This window comes from Ixodes scapularis, unplaced genomic scaffold (genome assembly GCF_016920785.2).
Source record: "Ixodes scapularis isolate PalLabHiFi unplaced genomic scaffold, ASM1692078v2 PGA_scaffold4__175_contigs__length_147842914, whole genome shotgun sequence".
NCBI classification, from domain to species: Eukaryota; Metazoa; Arthropoda; class Arachnida; order Ixodida; family Ixodidae; genus Ixodes; species Ixodes scapularis.
In genome coordinates this window covers 127,767,101-127,788,474 of record NW_024609879.1, presented here as the reverse complement: position 1 = coordinate 127,788,474, position 21,374 = coordinate 127,767,101, and the positions used below count along the sequence as shown (strand labels likewise).

Here is a 21,374-nt window from a genome sequence, read left to right as displayed (position 1 = left end):
TCGCCGACCCACAACGCTCTCCGCAACCCGCCACGAACCCCGAAACTCCACAGTCAAGGCCATCTGCGCGCAGGAGCAGTAGCGGCTTCTTCGTGGCGGAGGGCTTAGCGGGGGGGGGGGGGGGAAACGCGGTTTACGAAAACTCCCTAACAGGAAGTTTTCGTAGACGGTTTTCGCCGACCCGCAACGCTCTCCGCAACCCGCCACGACACACGGAACTCTACAGTCAAGGCCATCTGCGCGCAAGCGCAGTAAGCGGCTTCTTCGTGGCGGAGGGTTTAGCGGAGGGGGAAACGCGGTCTACGAAAACTCCCTAATAGGGAGTTTTCGTAGATGGTTTTCGCCGACCCGCAACGCTCTCCGCAACCCGCCACGAGACCCGGAACTCTACAGTCGAGGCCATCTGCGCGCAGGAGCAGTAGCGGCTTCTTCGTGGCGGAGGGCTTAGCGGAGGGGGAAACGCGGTCTACGAAAATTCCCTAATAGGGAGTTTTCGTAGATGGTTTTCGCCGACCCACAACGCTCTCCGCAACCCGCCACGAACCCCGAAACTCCACAGTCAAGGCCATCTGCGGCAGGAGCAGTAGCGGCTTCTTCGTGGCGGAGGGCTTAGCGGGGGGGGGGGGGGGGGGGGGGAACGCGGTCTACGAAAACTCCCTAACAGGAAGTTTTCGTAGACGGTTTTCGCCGACCCGCAACGCTCTCCGCAACCCGCCACGACACACGGAACTCTACAGTCAAGGCCATCTGCGCGCAAGCGCAGTAAGCGGCTTCTTCGTGGCGGAGGGTTTAGCGGAGGGGGAAACGCGGTCTACGAAAACTCCCTAATAGGGAGTTTTCGTAGATGGTTTTCGCCGACCCGCAACGCTCTCCGCAACCCGCCACGACACCCGGAATTCCACATTCAAGGCCATCTGCGCGCAGGAGCAGTAGCGGCTTCTTCGTGGCGGACGGCTGAGCGGAGGGGGAAACGCGGTCTACGAAAATTCCCTAATAGGGAGTTTTCGTAGATGGTTTTCGCCGACCCACAACACTCTCCGCAAACCGCCACGACACCCGGAACTCCACGGTCAAGGCCATCTGCGCGCAGGAGCGGTAGCGACTCCATCATGGCGGACGGCTGAGCGGATGGGGAAACGTGGTCTACGACAACTCCCTAATAGGGAGTTTTCGTAGATGGTTTTCGCCGACCCGCAACGCTCTCCGCAACCCGCCACGACACCCGGAACTCTACAGTCAAGGCCATCAGCGCGCAAGCGCAGTAGCGGCTTCTTCGTGGCGGAGGGCTTAGCGGAGGGGGAAATGCGGTCTACGAAAACTCCCTAATAGGGAGTCTTCGTAGATGGTTTTCGCCAACCCGCAACGCTCTCCGCAACTCGCCACGAACCCCGAAACTCTACAGTCAAGGCCATCTGCGCGCAGGAGCAGTAGCGGCTTCTTTGTGGCGGAGGGCTGAGCGGAGGGGGAAACGCGGTCTACGAAAACTTCCTAATAGGGAGTTTTCGTAAATGGTTTTCGCCGACCCGCAACGCTCTCCGCAACCCGCCACGACACCCGGAATTCCACATTCAAGGCCATCTGCGCGCAGGAGCAGTAGCGGCTTCTTCGTGGCGGACGGCTGAGCGGGGGGGGAAACGCGGTCTACGAAAATTCCCTAATAGGGAGTTTTCGTAGATGGTTTTCGCCGACCCACAACACTCTCCGCAACCCGCCACGACACCCGGAACTCCACAGTCAAGGCCATCTGCGCGCAGGAGCGGTAGCGACTCCATCGTGGCGGACGGCTGAGCGGATGGGGAAACGTGGTCTACGACAACTCCCTAATAGGGAGTTTTCGTAGATGGTTTTCGCCGACCCGCAACGCTCTCCGCAACCCGCCACGACACCCGGAACTCTACAGTCAAGGCCATCAGCGCGCAAGCGCAGTAGCGGCTTCTTCGTGGCGGAGGGCTTAGCGGAGGGGGAAATGCGGTCTACGAAAACTCCCTAATAGGGAGTTTTCGTAGATGGTTTTCGCCGACCCACAACGCTCTCCGCAACCCGCCACGACACCCGGAACTCTACAGTCAAGGTCATCTGCGCGCAAGCGCAGTAGCGGCTTCTTCGTGACGGAGGGCTTAGCGGAGGGGGAAACGCGGTCTACGAAAACTCCCTAATAGGGAGTTTTCGTAGATGATTTTCGCCGATCCGCAACGCTCTCCGCAACCCGCCACGGCACCCGGAACTCTACAGTCAAGGCCATCAGCGCGCAAGCGCAGTAGCGGCTTCTTCGTGGCGGAGGGCTTAGCGGATGGGGAAACGCGGTCTACGAAAACTCCCTAATAGGGAGTTTTCGTAGATGGTTTTCGCCGACCCGCAACGCTCTCCGCAACCCGCCACGACACCCGGAACTCTACAGTCGAGGCCATCTGCGCGCAGGAGCAGTAGCGGCTTCTTCGTGGCGGAGGGCTTAGCAGAGGGGGAAACGCGGTCTACGAAAACTCTTTAATAGGGAGTTTTCGTAGATGGTTTTCGCCGACCCGCAACGCTCTCCGCAACCCGCCACGACACCCGGAACTCCACAGTCAAGGCCATCTGCGCGCAGGCGCAGTAAGCGGCTTCTTCGTGGCGGAGGGCTTAGCGGAGGGGGAAATGCGGTCTACCAAAACTCCCTAATAGGGAGTTTTCGTAGATGGGTTTCGCCGACCCGCAACGCTCTCCGCAACCCGCCACGACACCCGGAACTCCACAGTCAAGGCCATCTGCGCGCAGGAGCAGTAGCGGCTTCTTCGTGGCGGAGGGCTTAGCGGAGGGGGAAACGCGGTCTACGAAAACTCCCTAATAGGGAGTTTTCGTAGATGGTTTTCGCCGACCCGCAACGCTCTCCGCAACCCGCCACGACACCCGGAACTCTACAGTCAAGGCCGTCTGCGCGCAAGCGCAGTAAGCGGCTTCTTCGTGGCGGAGGGCTTAGCGGAGGGGGAAACGCGGTCTACGAAAACTCCCTAATAGGGAGTTTTCGTAGATGGTTTTCGCCGACCCGCAACGCTCTCCGCAACCCGCCACGACACCCGGAACTCTACAGTCAAGGCCATCTGCGCGCAGGAGCAGTAGCGGCTTCTTCGTGGCGGAGGGCTTAGCGGAGGGGAAACGCGGTCTACGAAAACTCTCTAATAGGGAGTTTTCGTAGATGGTTTTCGCCGACCCGCAACGCTCTCCGCAACCCGCCACGACACCCGGAACTCTACAGTCGAGGCCATCTGCGCGCAGGAGCAGTAGCGGCTTCTTCGTGGCGGAGGGCTTAGCGGAGGGGGAAACGCGGTCTACGAAAACTCTAATAGGGAGTTTTCGTAGATGGTTTTCGCCGACCCGCAACGCTCTCCGCAACCCGCCACGACACCCGGAACTCCACAGTCAAGGCCATCTGCGCGCAGGCGCAGTAAGCGGCTTCTTCGTGGCGGAGGGCTTAGCGGAGGGGGAAACGCGGTCTACGAAAACTCCCTAAAAGGGAGTTTTCGTAGATGGTTTTCGCCGACCCGCAACGCTCTCCGCAACCCGCCACGACACCCGGAACTCTACAGTCAAGGCCATCTGCGCGCAAGAGCAGTAGCGGCTTCTTCGTGGCGGAGGGCATAGCGGAGGGGGAAACGCGGTCTACGAAAACTCCCTAATAGGGAGTTGTCGTAGATGGTTTTTGCCGACCCGCAACGCTCTCCGCAACCCGCCACGACACCCGGAACTCTACAGTCAAGGCCATCTGCGCGCAGGAGCAGTAGCGGCTTCTTCGTGGCGGACGGCTGAGCGGAGGGGGAAACGAAAACTCTCTAATAGGGAGTTTTCGTAGATGGTTTTCGCCGACCCGCAACGCTCTCCGCAACCCACCACGACACCCGGAACTCTACAGTCAAGGCCATCTGCGGGCAGGAGCAGTAGCGGCTTCTTTCGTGGCGGACGGCTGAGCGGAGGGGGAAACGCGGTCTACGAAAATTCCCTAATAGGGAGTTTTCGTAGATGGTTTTCGCCGACCCACAACGCTCTCCGCAACCCGCCACGAACCCCGAAACTCCACAGTCAAGGCCATCTGCGCGCAGGAGCAGTAGCGGCTTCTTCGTGGCGGAGGGCTTAGCGGGGGGGGGGGGGGGGGGGGGGAAACGCGGTCTACGAAAACTCCCTAACAGGAAGTTTTCGTAGACGGTTTTCGCCGACCCGCAACGCTCTCCGCAACCCGCCACGACACACGGAACTCTACAGTCAAGGCCATCTGCGCGCAAGCGCAGTAAGCGGCTTCTTCGTGGCGGAGGGTTTAGCGGAGGGGGAAACGCGGTCTACGAAAACTCCCTAATAGGGAGTTTTCGTAGATGGTTTTCGCCGACCCGCAACGCTCTCCGCAACCCGCCACGAGACCCGGAACTCTACAGTCGAGGCCATCTGCGCGCAGGAGCAGTAGCGGCTTCTTCGTGGCGGAGGGCTTAGCGGAGGGGGAAACGCGGTCTACGAAAACTCCCTAATAGGGAGTTTTCGTAGATGGTTTTCGCCGACCCGCAACGCTCTCCGCAACCCGCCACGACACCCGGAATTCCACATTCAAGGCCATCTGCGCGCAGGAGCAGTAGCGGCTTCTTCGTGGCGGACGGCTGAGCGGAGGGGGAGACGCGGTCTACGAAAATTCCCTAATAGGGAGTTTTCGTAGATGGTTTTCGCCGACCCACAACACTCTCCGCAAACCGCCACGACACCCGGAACTCCACGGTCAAGGCCATCTGCGCGCAGGAGCGGTAGCGACTCCATCGTGGCGGACGGCTGAGCGGATGGGGAAACGTGGTCTACGACAACTCCCTAACAGGGAGTTTTCGTAGATGGTTTTCGCCGACCCGCAACGCTCTCCGCAACCCGCCACGACACCCGGAACTCTACAGTCAAGGCCATCAGCGCGCAAGCGCAGTAGCGGCTTCTTCGTGGCGGAGGGCTTAGCGGAGGGGGAAATGCGGTCTACGAAAACTCCCTAATAGGGAGTTTTCGTAGTTGTTTTTTGCCGACCCGCAACGCTCTCCGCAACTCGCCACGAACCCCGAAACTCTACAGTCAAGGCCATCTGCGCGCAGGAGCAGTAGCGGCTTCTTTGTGGCGGAGGGCTGAGCGGAGGGGGAAACGCGGTCTACGAAAACGTCCTAATAGGGAGTTTTCGTAAATGGTTTTCGCCGACCCGCAACGCTCTCCGCAACCCGCCACGACACCCGGAATTCCACATTCAAGGCCATCTGCGCGCAGGAGCAGTAGCGGCTTCTTCGTGGCGGACGGCTGAGCGGAGGGGGAAACGCGGTCTACGAAAATTCCCTAATAGGGAGTTTTCGTAGATGGTTTTCGCCGACCCACAACACTCTCCGCAACCCGCCACGACACCCGGAACTCCACAGTCAAGGCCATCTGCGCGCAGGAGCCGTAGCGACTCCATCGTGGCGGACGGCTGAGCGGATGGGGAAACGTGGTCTACGACAACTCCCTAATAGGGAGTTTTCGTAGATGGTTTTTGCCGACCCGCAACGCTCTCCGCAACCCGCCACGACACCCGGAACTCTACAGTCAAGGCCATCAGCGCGCAAGCGCAGTAGCGGCTTCTTCGTGGCGGAGGGCTTAGCGGAGGGGGAAATGCGGTCTACGAAAACTCCCTAATAGGGAGTTTTCGTAGATGGTTTTCGCCGACCCACAACGCTCTCCGCAACCCGCCACGACACCCGGAACTCTACAGTCAAGGTCATCTGCGCGCAAGCGCAGTAGCGGCTTCTTCGTGACGGAGGGCTTAGCGGAGGGGGAAACGCGGTCTACGAAAACTCCCTAATAGGGAGTTTTCGTAGATGATTTTCGCCGATCCGCAACGCTCTCCGCAACCCGCCACGGCACCCGGAACTCTACAGTCAAGGCCATCAGCGCGCAAGCGCAGTAGCGGCTTCTTCGTGGCGGAGGGCTTAGCGGATGGGGAAACGCGGTCTACGAAAACTCCCTAATAGGGAGTTTTCGTAGATGGTTTTCGCCGACACGCAACGCTCTCCGCAACCCGCCACGACACCCGGAACTCCACAGTCAAGGCCATCAGCGCGCAAGCGCAGTAGCGGCTTCTTCGTGGCGGAGGGGGAAAGGCGGTCTACGAAAACTCCCTAATGAATACATTCGCCCCGGTGCGTCCTCATAGTCGTAGCTTCACCCCCTTAGAGGGAGAGGCACACGTGCTTGAACAGGAACATGCGAGTCTACGGTCACGTGTGCCTTAGCTCATAAGGAAAGATAACATCACATACGATTTCTGTCTTGCATCTTTGGCTCCAGAATCACACACTTAGAAAGGGCATCCGCTTAGGCTTCGTGTAAGACAGTATCGTCGAAGATAGGAGAAGATGCTACGTACACTTAGAACGGGCAGAGCACCTGCCAAGCCTAAGCTAAGGGCATCCAACAGTTTGTGTTCATTCACGGCAAAAACGTATAAAAATCAAAAAATTTAAAACTGTTTTTTCTTTTTTCGGCCATAGCGGCAATTGAACAGCTTGACATCTCCACAAGGAGGGCTGTTAGTGATACGTCCTTGCGAAGGAGAAATATACGAAACGGCGGCAACTGAACATGAAACGTTCTAAAGATTGCTTTTTGCAAATAGAGGAATGAATGGCACTTTATATCTTCCGTTCCCTTCAGTATAGTACACACATATCCTGCCTAGATCGTTGTGTTTGGGAGGGTAGAAAGACAACCATTTTTGTTCACGACATAAAAACGTCACCAAAGAGGTTCTTCGTGTAGAAAAAGGAAAATTGTGGCACCTAACGATTCGCATTGTGTATACTCGTCGCACATGCGAAGCGATAGGCTCTGAATGGAAGTTCTGCGCGAAAAATGGAAAATAGGCATATGTTATTTTTAGTTTTCTTGTCCGCGGTTCTGACAATTCACGAAAATAAGCTCGTGGACACGTTAGCGTCCCTTTAACATCTTTCGCAGTAGAAAACAAATTTGCATATATCTCGTTCTGCCTCTCACGTGGACTAGCGAAAACTATATATCAGTTGCGGTGCGTGTGGTGCAAATCCTTTCCGCGGTTTCACGGGTTAATTGATTGAAGGGCTCTCTACACCAGCGATCTGCGTTTTGTAATCATACATGACTGGCGTGGCAGAAGTAAAGCGTTCCGGAGCGTTGTTTCAATCTGTTCCCCGATTCCTGATCTTTGCCGCAACGATATCATCTTGCAGCGCTGAAGATCTATATGTTTGCCTTGTTTCTAAAATTTTCGATCCATATTCTGAGCTACCGCTAAGTCAAGTTTATATAAGAATATGCATAAAAAAGAAGAAAGAAGAAGAAAGTGAACGCTTATGTTTTTAATGGTCTAATACTACCGAAACGGCAAACGGCAATTCACAAGATTTACACAGATGTTTGTGTTTTCACGATGCTTTAAAAAATTTCGAGGCTGTAAATCAAACTTTACACATTGTAAAAGAAAAGGTATTTAAGTTTTTGTTAATGTACACTTTAAATCGAGGTAAAAATAATGATTAAAACTAATAAAGAAATCAGATTAATTTGATTTTACTGTCGAGGCCGGTTACACCGAAGTGAACGGGAATCGGAACCCACTTCGCTATATCCGCTATTTCGTTATAACCGACGCAGGTTATAACGCAGTGCAAAAGGGGATGGGAAATCGTGATCGCTTCGCTGTAGCTGCTATTTCGTTACAACCGATTTCGTTATAACCGGCCTGTAATGGCTTTAGCTAGAAAATGGTGATTCTTTATCGCTGATGATATTCCTAATGAATTTCTTAAGCGATGCGCAGAATGGATATCAAAATATTTGCTGATAATTTTCAAAGCGTCGCTGGAGCAGCAGTTTGCCCTCCGATTGGCTCATGGCAAGAGACGTACCTATCCACAAGTCCCGGCAATAGGCACGGTGTGGAAAATTACAGACCTATTTCGATTACCTGCGCGTGCTGTAAGATACTAGAACAGGTAATATCGAAGTTTCGTTGTTGTTGTTGTTGTTGTTTTTTTTTTTTTTGGGGGGGGGGGGGGGGGGTAGGGGGGCTTCAAATAGTTTTAATCCTAATCAGCATAGTCTCAGGCGGCAGCTGTCGACAGAAACTCTTACGTTGCTGAATCTGCCCATGGCTTAGCAAGAATTCCAAATGAAAAAGGACAAGTAGAAGCAACATGACGTCTTAGGAAACTACTTATTCTTGGCTTAACTAAACCTGAGACACCGTAAGAAGGAAAAGGAAGGGCACGAAAAAGAGGACGGCACACAGAACGTCTTGAACACAGCGGAAGATTTATTCTAAAACGACACCCTTTTATAGGGGTATACAACGCAGTCGGTATATACACTACTCGTGGTGGCGCCGGAAACACTTAACACCTTATTTCCAGAGCTATACCACGAGTAGTATACCGACGAGGCAGGAACCTCAAGGACATCTTGGTACAATCCAAAAGCTCACCGTCACAAACTTTTGGTTGCCAGCCTTGCGGAAAGTCGCGATGCCAGGTTTGCGACCAGATGATACGCACCAACCAAATTAAGAGCGCAAAATCAGCTTTCTGTTTCAAAATTCGTGCAACTCTCAACTGCGATACGGCTAACGTCATTTGCGTGCTACGATGCACCCCGTGCTACGTGGACTACGTAGGCTTAACGGGAACCCCATTCAGACTACGATTTAACAATCACGAAGCACACGTCAAGTCCCTCTCACACCTCCCATTTTCCAAACACATGAACCTGCCGAACCACGGTTTTGATGCAATAACAGTCATGCTTCTTCAATCTGGATTCAGTTCCGATCGCGAAAGAGAACTAAGAGAGGCGTATTTTATTCACAAATTCAAATCACTTACCCACGAAATTAATGAAAGTCCAGGCATACTTACTTGGCTAAAACAAGCAGCAGAAACCTGCTAACCATTTACATTATTTTTTAATTATTTTTTATTATCTTCTTTATTTATGATTATTTCGTTCTTGGTGTTTTGGTGATGGAAGTGGAAACACGCCAAGGACACTTTTTCTGCAATGGCAGTAAGACTATGGAAGACGACGGAATCAAGCCTAGAAAAACAAAAAAGAAGTGATCCCCCTGACGAAGAGCGGTCCCCGCTCGATACGTTGGACTCATTGCAATATTTTATTATGTCTTTTCATGAATCATTTTCTTCTCCAATAGTATGCATATATATGTGTATATGTATATAACAACACATGCTTTTATGCTGCTCCAGGATTGGTGGTGTGTCCAGTGATCCCGGCCTACAACGCTTCCAAGTATGGCGTCATCGGACTAACTCGGGCGTTTGGAGTAAGCGCTCATCGTGTCACGCAATAATAACGTATTTTTATTAGGAGTTTAAAGATATTGGTTGCAAATACACACACTTACATTTTTTTTTTTTTTTTTAATTTTAGCATTGGATAGACAGAAGCTGTAACTCACAACTGACAAGGACACTATGTGCGCTTCGGAAGTGTAACGATCCGATTTAAAGAATTGCAGCCGTAAAATGTGTACATCGTTCTGTAACATATTGCTTACTTGGAGACAGCGCGTAGTAAAGAGACTTTATGGGTGCGTCAAACAGGCTCTACGAAATCTTAAGTCAAAAATAAAATATAAAATATATATATGCACTAAAAACTATTTGTCCTAACTTTTCCAACTATAGTTCGACAGACGTGTGTAACTGTTATACGTCATCTACGAAACAATACTCTAGGAATAGAAATGTAATTTACCCTTATTGATAGATTTCTTTTTTTTTCTTTCACAGCCATTTAGAACCTCAACAAAAGGCGCTTTCCCAATAAAGTTAGTTATTTCCCGTGCAATCTAAAAATAAGTATAGGGCTTGACTTATTAAGTTTCTTCTTTCTTGCTTCGGGATTAATTCTTCGGCGTTGTTATCGTCTAGCGCCCCAATCCAATACACGATTTGCAATTCGTCCAAGCACCCGGTCCGCGCGCGAGGAATTGTGGGAGAGACTGTCCCTCGCCTAGCCGCTCTGCCTTGCTTGTCTCCTCTTAATCCTCTGTTTTTTTATTCTATTTTCTATTTTTTATCTATTCCAGTGTATTTTTTTATTGCTTCTAAGTGTTTCTATTCTCTTCGGCGCGCGATATTTCTGACATATATACAGTATTTGTGTCTTTAATTTGCCTTTTTCGACGGGAGTGCAGACGACAACACGCCGCTTCGCGCGTCGTTCCCTGGGTGAGTACCGAGTACTACCGTTGCTACCGATTCCTATCGCGCTGTTAGCTGTTCATTTTGGTTCATTTGACCCGCGTGCAGTCGAGTGGAGCCGTATATGAACACCCGCGCACATGTCATAGGGGTAGGCAGAGCTCTAAATCAACAATCGCGACGCGAGAGCGGAGTGCGCTGTGATTTGGCCGCCCGCGCTCGCTCCGTTGACTCGCACTGCAGCGTATGCCGCAAGATACAGCACGCCGCTTTGCCGTCGCGAATCATTTGTCCGCATGCCTGAGAAACCGCAACACCGTTCGGCATATCCAACGCTGCGGCGCCTGACAACTGCATGCACGCAGTTGTCTTCACCCAAACACTTCGCAGGACGCTGTCTTTTGGAAAGCGGTGCCAGGAAACATGATGTGCGCTAGCAGTATTGTTTGCACAGCCTGAAACACAGCAAACTGTAGCATGTGGGCATGTTGCTGCTGAAGGTTACCTAAAGAAATAAAATACCTAGAGCTGACATCTTTACAGAGAAATAAAATTATCGAAGGAACTACGAGTTTCGCCTTGGCAACAGCACGTCTCTGCACTTGAAAAAAGGTGTTTGCAACTGACAACCGCGTAGCAGATAGATTAAAGAGGCATACCATAAGCGCGTATACAAGCCGCGACGTTGGGCCACCGGCGCTTGCGAAGGGCTCGCGCTGCTGCGTGCAGTTTGTCAGGCACCGCAGCGTTGGATATGACGAAGGGTCCATTCGGACAAATGATTCGCGGAAACACATCTCTGCACTTGAAAAAGGTCATTGGCAACTGAAAACCGCTTAGCAGATAGATTACGAAGGCATGCCATATAGGCGCATTCAAGCCGCGACATTGAGCCATTGGCGCTTGCGAAGGGATCGCGCCGCAGCGCGCAGTTGTCAGGCGCCGCAGCGTTGCATATGCCTCAGCTTCGCAAACATTCGGACAAATGGTTTGCGGCGACAAAGCAGCGTGCTGTGTCTTGGTCAAGTAAGCGGCACTCGAAGGCACACGCTACAATGCGAGTCAACAGAGCGAGCGCGGGCGGCCAAATCACAGCGCACTCGGCTCTGGCGTCGCGATTGTTGATTCAGAGCTCTGCCTGCCTCTATGACATGTGCGCGGGTGTTCATAAACGGCTCCTATCGACTGCACGCGGGTCAAATGAACCAAAAGGAACAGCTAACAGCGCGATAGGAATCGGTAGCAACGGTAGTACTCACTCGGAAAACGATGCGCGAAGCGGCGTGTTGTCCGCCGGCACTCCCGTCGAAAAGAACGAAATAAAGACACAAAATACTATATATATGCAAGACATATCTCACGCAGAAGAGAATAGAAACACTTAGAAGCAATAAAACATACACTGGACTCGATAAAAATAGGTAATGGGATCGAAAAACAGAAGATTAAGAGGAGGCAAGCGACAAGGCAATGCGATCTCGAGTCAGAGCGGCCAGGCCAGGCACAGTCTCTCCCACAATTCCTTGCGCGCGGACCGGGGCGCTTGGGGGATTTCGTAAAAGGGCTATTGGCGGCGAGGAGGCAATATTAAGATGTTCAAGCCCCCCCCCCCCCCCCCCCCCCCCTCTACACGTTTGTCCTAAAACAGGAACGAATTCGTTCCTCGTTCCTTCTCAGTCTTGGAACGAGTCCTCGTTACAAGTTCCAGTGGTTCGAGAAGAACGCGTTTACATTTGCGTAATTTAAGGAAATATTTCGCCGGATAATCCAAAGTGAAAATGTTCACGTCGAACCACGTGTCGTGCCACCGCGATCACATCTCTTTTCAGTTCGTTGCTTTCGACTGTCTCTCCTACCCTTCCCCATCCCTTAAAGGAATACTTCGACGAAATTTTAAATATACCTGTCGTGTTCAGAAATAAGCTGAATATGATCCACAATAACCGTAAATGGCAATCGCACGTTTGTATGTTAAGCCTGATGGCTGTGTTGTTCGTTATAAACAGCCCACTCTTGCAAGCGTTCGGAGAGCAGCCGGCGGAGAGCACGTGGCATTCGGCGCAATCGTGACGTAGATCGTCTCGGGACGAGCAAAGCTGCATGCAGTGAAGCTCACGTCGACAGGATGTCCTAGCCGTTCCAGCCGTCGAAGCAGTCAAAGCACGCGAGCGATCGGGCCACCGCAACTAACCCCAAAGCTGCTTTTGTGCAGCTTTGGGGTTAGTTCAATAATTTTGTAGAGGGACAATAGCAACGCCTGAGACACACATAAAGAACAAAGTCTCGATGAAAAGGGAGTTCCTCCTTCCCCTCTTCTCTCCTAGTGGCGGGAGGCGAGACAGGCATCGTCACTACCTGTCAAGGTTCCTAGACGGGCATTACAAAGGAGCCGTTTGTTCCACCAGGTGCTTTTTGCAAATCGTTTAATTACTTTTAAAATTCCTTTTCGTGTCTTTTTAAAGGAATACTTCAACGAAATTTGAAATATTCCCGTCGTGTTCAAAAATAGGTTGGATATGATCCACAGTATCCGTAAATGACAATCGCACGTTTGTATTTTGATCCTGGTGGCTGTATTTTTCGTTATAAACGGCCCACTCTGGCAAGCGCTCGGAGAAGGCCCAGCGAAGACCACGTGACATCCAACGCAGTCCTGACGTAGGTCGTCTCAAGACGAGCAAAGCTACGGCGAGGCTGACGTCGAGAGGATGGCCTAGTCGTTCCAGCCGCCGAAGCAGCTGCTTTTGTTCGAATTTTGAGTGACGGGTTAATCTTCTATAATCTTCTAGGGGGACAATAGCGACATCTGCGACACACAAAAGGGATTCTCGGGAAGAGGGGAGTTCCTCCTTCCCCCCTTCTCTTGTTGTGGCCGGAGACGAGACAACCTCCGTCACTAGCTGTCAAGGTTCCTAGACGAGCATTACAAACGAGGCGTTAGCGACATCCACCAGGTGCTCTTTGCTAATCGTTTAATTCGTTTTAAAATTCCTTTTCGAGACTTTTTTAACAAGATATTGGTATGTTCCATGTGATACTGCTCTTTTAAACACATATGGACCAAAAAATGAGCGCCGAAATTGCGTTGTAGTATCCCTTTAAACAAGTGATCGGCGTGTCTGATGTCACGATGTGATAATGCCCCCTCGAACACGAATAGACCAAGAAATAAGCGCCGAAATTGTGTTGTAGTATCGCTTTAAAGGGATACTTCAACGAAATTTGAAATATTCCCGTCGTGTTCAAAAATAGGTTGAATATGATTCACAATATCCGTAAATGACAATCGCACGTTTGTATTTTGAGCCTGGTGGCTGTATTTTTCGTTATAAACGGCCCACTCTGGCAAACGCTCGGAGAAGGCCCAGCGGAGACCTCGTGACATCCAACGCAATCGTGACGTAGGTCGTCTCGGGACGAGCAATGCTACAACGAGGCTGACATCGAGAGGATGGCCTAGTCGTTCCAGCCACCGAAGCGTCTGCTTTTGTACGAATTTTGAGTGACGGGTTAATCTTCTATAATCTTGTAAGGGGACAATAGCGACTTCTGCGACACACAAAAGGCATTCTCGGGAAGAGGGGAGTTCCTCCTTCCCCTCTTCTCTCGTCGTGGCAGGAGGCGATACACTCACCGTCACTAGGTGTCAAGGTTCCTAGACGGGCATTATAAGCGAGGCGTTAGCGACATCCACCAGGTGCTCTTTGCTAATTGTTTAATTCGTTTTAAAATTCCTTTTCGAGACTTTTTCAACAAGATATTGGTATTTTTGATGTGATACTGCTCCTTTGAACACATATAGACCAAAAAATGAGCGCCGAAATTGCGTTGCAGTATCCCTTTAGAGGGGTTTTCCGGTCAAAAGTCGAACCAAAATAAATGATTGATATCGATTTACGGAGAATAAATACGAGCACTACCAAAATATGACGCTAAGGAGAGAACAGCGATCCACTCTAAAACCGATATTAAAAAAAGGCTACCTCCAACCTTACCGGCGGGCATTTAGCGGATTGGCTGTTTGTCAAGCAACCTTGTGCCTCGACGTCGTACTATAGTCCCGTTCGTACCCAATGAGCCCAAAGCAGGTTACTTGTTCGTACCGTACCAGTTGTTTCGCCGTGTTTTTCTGTTGCGTTATCCCAGCAGAGATTTCTGTTTCGTATGTTATGTCTTGGCGGTCGTCTTTTGTAAGGGCTTCTTAGCAATCGCGCACGAAGATTATTGACTCTCTGTTCGCTCAAGCGCGTCGTGGTGCCGAAGGTGGCGTTTCTGTACTGCAGAAAAGTAAACTCGCATGCTTCTTATTTTATATATATATATATATATATATATATATATATATATATATATATATATATATATATATATATATATATATATATATATATATATATATATATATATATATATATATATATATATATACAACACGGGCACTTCACACCATCGTACGTGGTCTCCGAGGAGGATATGAACGAATATGTGCAGATGAATGAACCGTACTTAATCCAATGAATCAAAGAATCAAAGTTTCCAGGAACCCGCCGAAAGTTCAATAATTTTGTAGAGGGACAATAGCAACGCCTGGCTCCGCCAATTTTTGGCTTTCGGCGGGTTCCTGGAAACTTTGATTCTTTGATTCATTAAATTAAGTACGGTTCATTCATCTGCACATATTCGTTCATATATATATATATATATATATATATATATATATATATATATATATATATATATATATATATATATATATATATATATATATATATATATATATATATATATTTGAACATTTGAATGATTATTCATATCTGAATGTCTGACTCCGTATGCACGGAGCCTGATATTCAGCAGAAGAGAACTATACTGCGCATGCTCAGAACGCGTGCGACAGCCCAGGACACAAAGATGGCGGCGCCTGTAGACTGCGATGATAGGCCTGTGTGCGCCGCCATTTTGCAGACGGACTTCTACTATTCACGCACGGGCGTCAGGGTGAGCTGCCTCTGTCCCGAGCCGATAGAGACGGACCTCTGGCGGGGCATCTCCAACTTCTGCCAGGAGATCAAGGTCAACTCGCCCTACATCACCGAGAACTACGGCAAGCAGATCCAAAAGTGAGCACCGGGCAGACACTTATGTGCATGGATGTTGCCAACTTTTGTCGAAATTCGAGGTTCGACTGGTTTGGCGAATCTTCGGCCTTCTAGCGAAGTTTGGCAAGGATGAATGAATGAATGAATATATTGGCGTTAGCGGCTGCGGCCTTTATAACGGGCGGTAACTTGCGACACCTAGCCGAAAACCTAAAACGTTCGACTTATGAGCAGTGTAGCCATACGTATACAAATTGTTTTGAGGTATGGGAAACAGCATGATTGATATGGTAGTTCATTTTATATTTCATCAAATTATTTCCCAAGCTTACATAACTTAAAAGCGAAAGTGTTTACGCTGCACGACACTGTTAGCGCGAACGCGACCTTAAGACTTTTTTTTTTTTAGGTTAGGTGAGCGCTTTTTACCACTATATTAGAGTTGGTGGCAGTCCTTTAATACTGAGAAGAAGTAGAAAAAAAAAAAAAGAAATCCGGAGATGGTTTGTTCGTGCAAACATTGTCCGGGGGGGGGGGGGGGGGGGTTAATTCTTTAGATGGTTTACTAATGCAATCATCTTTGTAAAACGGTCAAAGAGTATACCCAACCAATGTTGCACTTTTCCTCCGCCAGGTGGCATCAGCTCGTTTGTCAGTTTTCGCGCATACGCACATAAGTGGAACTTTAGTCGAACTTTTGTAGAAATTCGCAGTAGAACTTCGAAAAGTTCAAACCTGGTCGAACTGGAACGTCAGTGGGTTCGCGGTGTTTCTACTCTTGTCTTCTCTCTCGCTTTTCCCGAGAACATCGCAGACTCAAGCTTTTGACGTCATCTGCAAGGGCGTGACACCGGCCAAGGAGCGGAATATGTGCGCAGATGAATTGGTTCTTTTTAAAACGAGTTTCTGCGTATGTGTGGTGTTTACGTGCTTGTTTATATAAACAGTGAGTTACTGTGTATCTCTCAGATCCTCGAAGAATAGTTCTCTATGATCCCGAAGGGTCCGTCCTCCTTATCTATCTGGCCCAAGAGTCAGAAAAACAGTGCATTGTTTGTCATTTGGATAACTGTTGAGAGCTTTCGAGTTGGCATACACTCTAGGGAATCCTAGTCACCGACAATTTAAGAAACGCAGGGCGTGGCGACTCCCGAGCATCTCATTACCTCTCCACAGCCAATGGCATTGCGGCATTAGCTGATAAGAACGCTGGAGGACGAATCGCGATCGTGAACATAGCGAGGCACTCTCGACGTTTTCAAGCGCTCGTTGAGATGTCCCAACTTCCAAGCGGACCTCCCGCTGTGAAACTAGCCGGAAAAAATCGGCGCCTGCGCTTACAAAGCTCAAGCTTTCGCCGAATGTGCACTGAGCAGGCCAGTTTTACCGTGTAAAATATCAAAACGCAATCCTCTTCGCGTAAAAAAAAAAAATAAAAAAAATAAGCAGCAAAAATTTGCCGAGTCGAGGTCGACGCTATTTACTAGTAATGCCATCTTCGGAGAGGCGCAGCGGCAGACGACGGACTCTTTTGTCTGCTCGGCGTACCTATCGGCAGATGGCGCCACACGTAAGCATCCCAACGGACGTTGCCAAAGCTGAAGACAGTGTTAAAAATTCCTTGCTGATCAAGCGGCTCCAGCAGCTCAACAACACACAACCGGCATAACTAATCAAGCGTCTATATTATAGAAATCACGTTATGACAACGTTCAACGGAGCTCTCCCTGGTTACGTTCTGGTGCGCAGGAGACTATATACGGCAGGGCCGTCCGTTAGCTTCCGTTTTACTGAAAGAGGGCGAGAGAGAAAAGTGGAAAGGGCTACCGGCGCTTTCCCCCTTTCTGATTGTGTAGAAAGAGTGAAAGTCCCGGATGAGAGGCTTCGCCGGTGTTGGGTGTCTGCTATGCGCGAACTTCGTTCGCGCTTTCTTTTTTGTTTTAAACTCGCAAGCTTAATTAAAGCCAGAGGCTTCGATAGCAACAGTCGCCCGGTCATCGGGACACCATTGCTGGGTCATAGGGTGCACGAATAAAAACAGAAATCATAGAATACTGTCCGAGGACATATGTAGCTTGCAAGGAATCCAGCAAGGCGAGAGCGGCTGCAATGTCTTTGAACTCCATCGCTTTCCACATGACCCCTGTCTCCGGGGGCAGTGGATTGCTTGCGTCCGTAAACCGAAAAGGCGTTTCCTCAACGCCATCCTCTCGACTTCGCTCGGAACATTTCGTGAATGGAGCGCGCACCGAACGCTGTACCGCCGATGAACATGGGGTACGCTCGTTATGTGTGTGCGAGTTTTCTCATGATAACTGCTGTTTCAGATTGTAAAATTTCGTAACTGAATTTATCTTAATAGTGATAATTTGTAGTGGTGACTGAATCGAATTTATCATCTACAACACTTAGTTGAAGGCTTTTATTTCCGCCGCCGGGTGAGGTTGGAAATTGTTGAAAACGTAGTTCTATTGTTTTTTTTAATATATAATTGCGATCTCCTGCGCGATACCAGAGAGCCGGCAAAAGCGCTCCTTGGAGGGCCGCTGGTGGGTTGTTTCCGTTGACAAAGGCGCTTTGAGGCGCTTGATAGTCGCTGCAGGAAACGTCTCGAGTGTTGCGATCTGCGTTTTCGAGCCCAGTGTGCACGTTTCTTTGTTTGAGTTACGGCATCCGCCAGTGTGGCGACGGGGGGAACAGCGACAGCGAACGTGCCAGCTATAGAAATTTATAGGTGAGTACTCAAAATATTGCATCAAATAGTAAAATAATTCGTGGCTGCTTCGAGGCTTTCTGCGGTTCGATAAAAGTACATCTAGAGCGTCTTCGTCGTTCATTCACAAAGAAATATAAGAACAGGGACACGAAGATAAAAACAGCACAGCAAGACGATATGTAGCAGCTCCGTGCGTTTACAAAGTTAATTGAGGTTCCCGTTTCGTGTATCGCTTGCTGATTACAACTAAAAGCGGCTACGTTGAAATAGGCCCATTGCAAGCAAAAATGTATAAATGGTTCATCATTTCCAGTCATGCGGAAAGCAATGGAGCTTAAAAACATTCCAGCCGTACTTGCCTTGCCGGATTCCACGCACGCTACATAGGTCCTCGGAGAGTATTCGACGCTTTCTGTCGTTATTCGTGCACCCTATCACCCAGCAATGGTGTCCCGATGACCGGGGGACTGTCGCCATCGAAGACCATGGCTCTAATCAAGTTTAGGAGTTTGAAACGTAGAAGAAAGCGCGAACGAAATTAGGGCTTTGCAGACGCCCAACACCGGCCAAGCCTCTCATCCGGGGCTTTCACTTTTTCTACACAATCAGAAAGGGGGAAAGCGCGGTGTAGCCCTTTCCTCTTTTCTTTCTCGCTCTCAAAATGGTGCTACCCACGATAAAACGGTCTATACATCCGGCGATGAAAAAACAGTGAGTGCGCAGGCGAGCTGGTGAATGTTGATCATGATGTAGAAAACCCGAGTCTTTGGTAAAAGCTAGGAAACTTGGTCGAAGAAGAAAGACAGGGGAAAAGAACGTCTCAAACTGAGCTACTGCGTTTAAAAAAATTAGGTTGCTCTTAATGTTTATACAGCCTTGATGGAGATGCGCCTCAACGGGTAATCGGTCTCTTAGCTGTAGATGAGCAATTTAGCCAGTGCAGTACAACCGCTAACCTGGGGTTTTTAATGTGCATCACGCAGTAGTGATCACACGAACGCGTGCCGGTACGAAACTCATCCAGATCGAAACGGCTTTCGCTCCACGCTCCGAGCTGAGACGCGTTAGCCCACTCGGCCACTTCCTCCCCCAGCTACTGCGTTTATTTCCTCAATGTCTTATATATCCACAACCTAATCACCGACCACCGACGTCACAAGGTCAACCTTTGTCGTCTATACAGTCCTACCCACACTGGTCTTCACCTCAACCATAAACGGTGACCTCAATCCCAAAAACTTAAAGCTTAGGACCTTGAACAAAACAAACACAACAAAACTAACACACAGACCCACTTCCTTTCCAGCCGGAGTCTGCAAAGGAAGTGAGTTCTCGACAGTTCTCGTCAGTTCTCGTTTAGATAAAGCACAGCAGTGCTCAAAGCGGAGACTCGAGGCCTGGTGGCCAGTACATTGTTGAAACTCAACGAATAAATACACTCTGCTTTCTGACTTCTTTTATTTATTTTTTTGGCGTGCTTATTTAGTAGGCTCCCGATTCAAAGGAAATCGCCGCATGAATACATACGGATACATACATACATACCAATGCGGTCGCCTGCAGGTCCAACGTTGACTTCGGCAAGGTTCTTGCTCTCATCATTTTACTGGAAGAGAACTGCGCCGTGAAATTTCACACGGTAAAACTGACCTGCTTAGTGCACTTTTGTTGAATGTATGAGCTTTCTATGTGCATGGCACCGATTTTTCCGGCTTATTTTACAGCGGAAGGCCCGCTTGAAACACCCTAGGGTGCTTCTACTTCGCCGCAAAACACTTGAGAGAGCCAATTGCTGCAGTTTACGGACGAAGTTCGGCCAATGACGAGGCTGGAAATATGACTAGACATAAAAAAAAAAACAATCTGCGCTGTGTGAAAAAAAAAAAATGGGTTGTGAGTATGTTTATACAGCCTGAACTTAGTCTGCCTCAACGGGTTACCTTTCTCTCAGCTGTAGATAAGCAATATAGCCAGTGCGATACAACCGCTACCCTGGGGTCTTTAAAGTGCACCACGCAGTATAGTGATACACGACCGCACACCAGGATGCATGGGTTCTACAGCGCGAGCTTTCGCTCCACGTGCTCCGAGCTGGGGCCCTAATCTGGACACTTGGCGGAAAAGTCGGCGAGAAATTCGGCGGCTATGATTGGCCGGCGCCAAGGTCAAGTGTGGCGTTGGCCAATCGCGATCACCGAATTTCTCGCCGTCGTTTTCGCCAAGCGTCCAGCTTAGGGCCCCTGGTGTGCGCTAGTTCACTCGGACACCGATCCCCTTCTGCGCTGTGGGACCGAGCAGGAAGTAAGTGCGTGAAACATCATGTTCAATGTCACAATGGTGATATTTTTTTTTACAGCGGAGCTGTTAAGAATTAGTTTCCCCAGGATCGCGTGCGCCAGCGAATAAATGTCGACACAACAATCCGGACAGCTACCTCCGTCGCTTATAGATGGCGGCAACCTATCCAGCCTTTCCACGCTGGTTTGCCGACATGCGGCCGGCCATTACTTCATTCCCACCATAGTAGAGTTTCGCTGGTCTTCCTTCTTCATCTGAGTGGAAAGGCTGAAAATGTTTTTAGGCTTATACATGTATTTTGAAGCCTCGTCATCCTCCGAGATCCCTCCAAATATTGCAGGGTCTCTCAAGTGCTTTACGAGAAAGTAGAGGCTCTAGATTTCTGAAAGTGTAAACGTCAGACTAACGAAGAGTTAATATATGGAGGTATGTAAGACGTGAATCTTAACACTGTTCACTCATTTCTTCCTGCAGAGCCGAGAACGTGGCCAAGGGAGTGACGAAGCTGATTCGCGACGAACGCAATGGTGCCGCCCTCCTCTCGTTGTACGACGAAGGCCTCGTGTATCACGAGTTCACGACTGTGCGATGAGCTATGACGCGCGATCATCGTTGAAGTTGCGAATCCTCGCTCTGTACATATATTTACTGCGTAAATTTAACCGATCCTTTCTTCGCCGTAAAGTGTTGGCAACATTTTTTTGTACCGTTACATGCTGATGTATAAAAAAATTGCTTCAGTGGTGCGCCTTTTTCTTTTCTTTCTACAAAGTGGAAGAATCAGTCTCTAGATACGACAGTTATAGGGTAATTTGTTAAATTCTTCATTTAGATGTCCAAAAACAACTAAGGAGGTCTTCATTTCGGTACGCCATCGTCAACAAGCAATAAAAAAAAGCAGAAGGAAAACCAATCAAACAAAAAACGTTTACCAAGCAACAAAAAAAAATACAATGCAGTTGAGTACTCATTCAATTGGCTGCGGTACAATGTGATTGAAGACAAAATGTCAAGGTGAGGTGGAGCGGTGATATTATACATTGACTTGAT

General features: G+C 49.5%; 1 protein-coding gene across 1 annotated transcript in view; it reads left to right on the top strand.

The window, feature by feature from the left end:
• LOC115329684 (15-hydroxyprostaglandin dehydrogenase [NAD(+)]) overlaps positions 1-21,070 on the top strand; it is a 36,547-nt gene extending 15,477 nt beyond the window's left edge. Inside the window, exons 5-7 of the mRNA XM_029991401.3 lie at positions 9,252-9,328; positions 15,177-15,331; positions 20,799-21,070. Coding sequence (XP_029847261.1) covers positions 9,252-9,328; positions 15,177-15,331; positions 20,799-20,916 — 350 coding nt within the window. The 3' untranslated portion in view covers positions 20,917-21,070. The remainder of the gene's footprint in view (positions 1-9,251; positions 9,329-15,176; positions 15,332-20,798) is intronic.
• Positions 21,071-21,374: the final 304 nt, after the last annotated feature.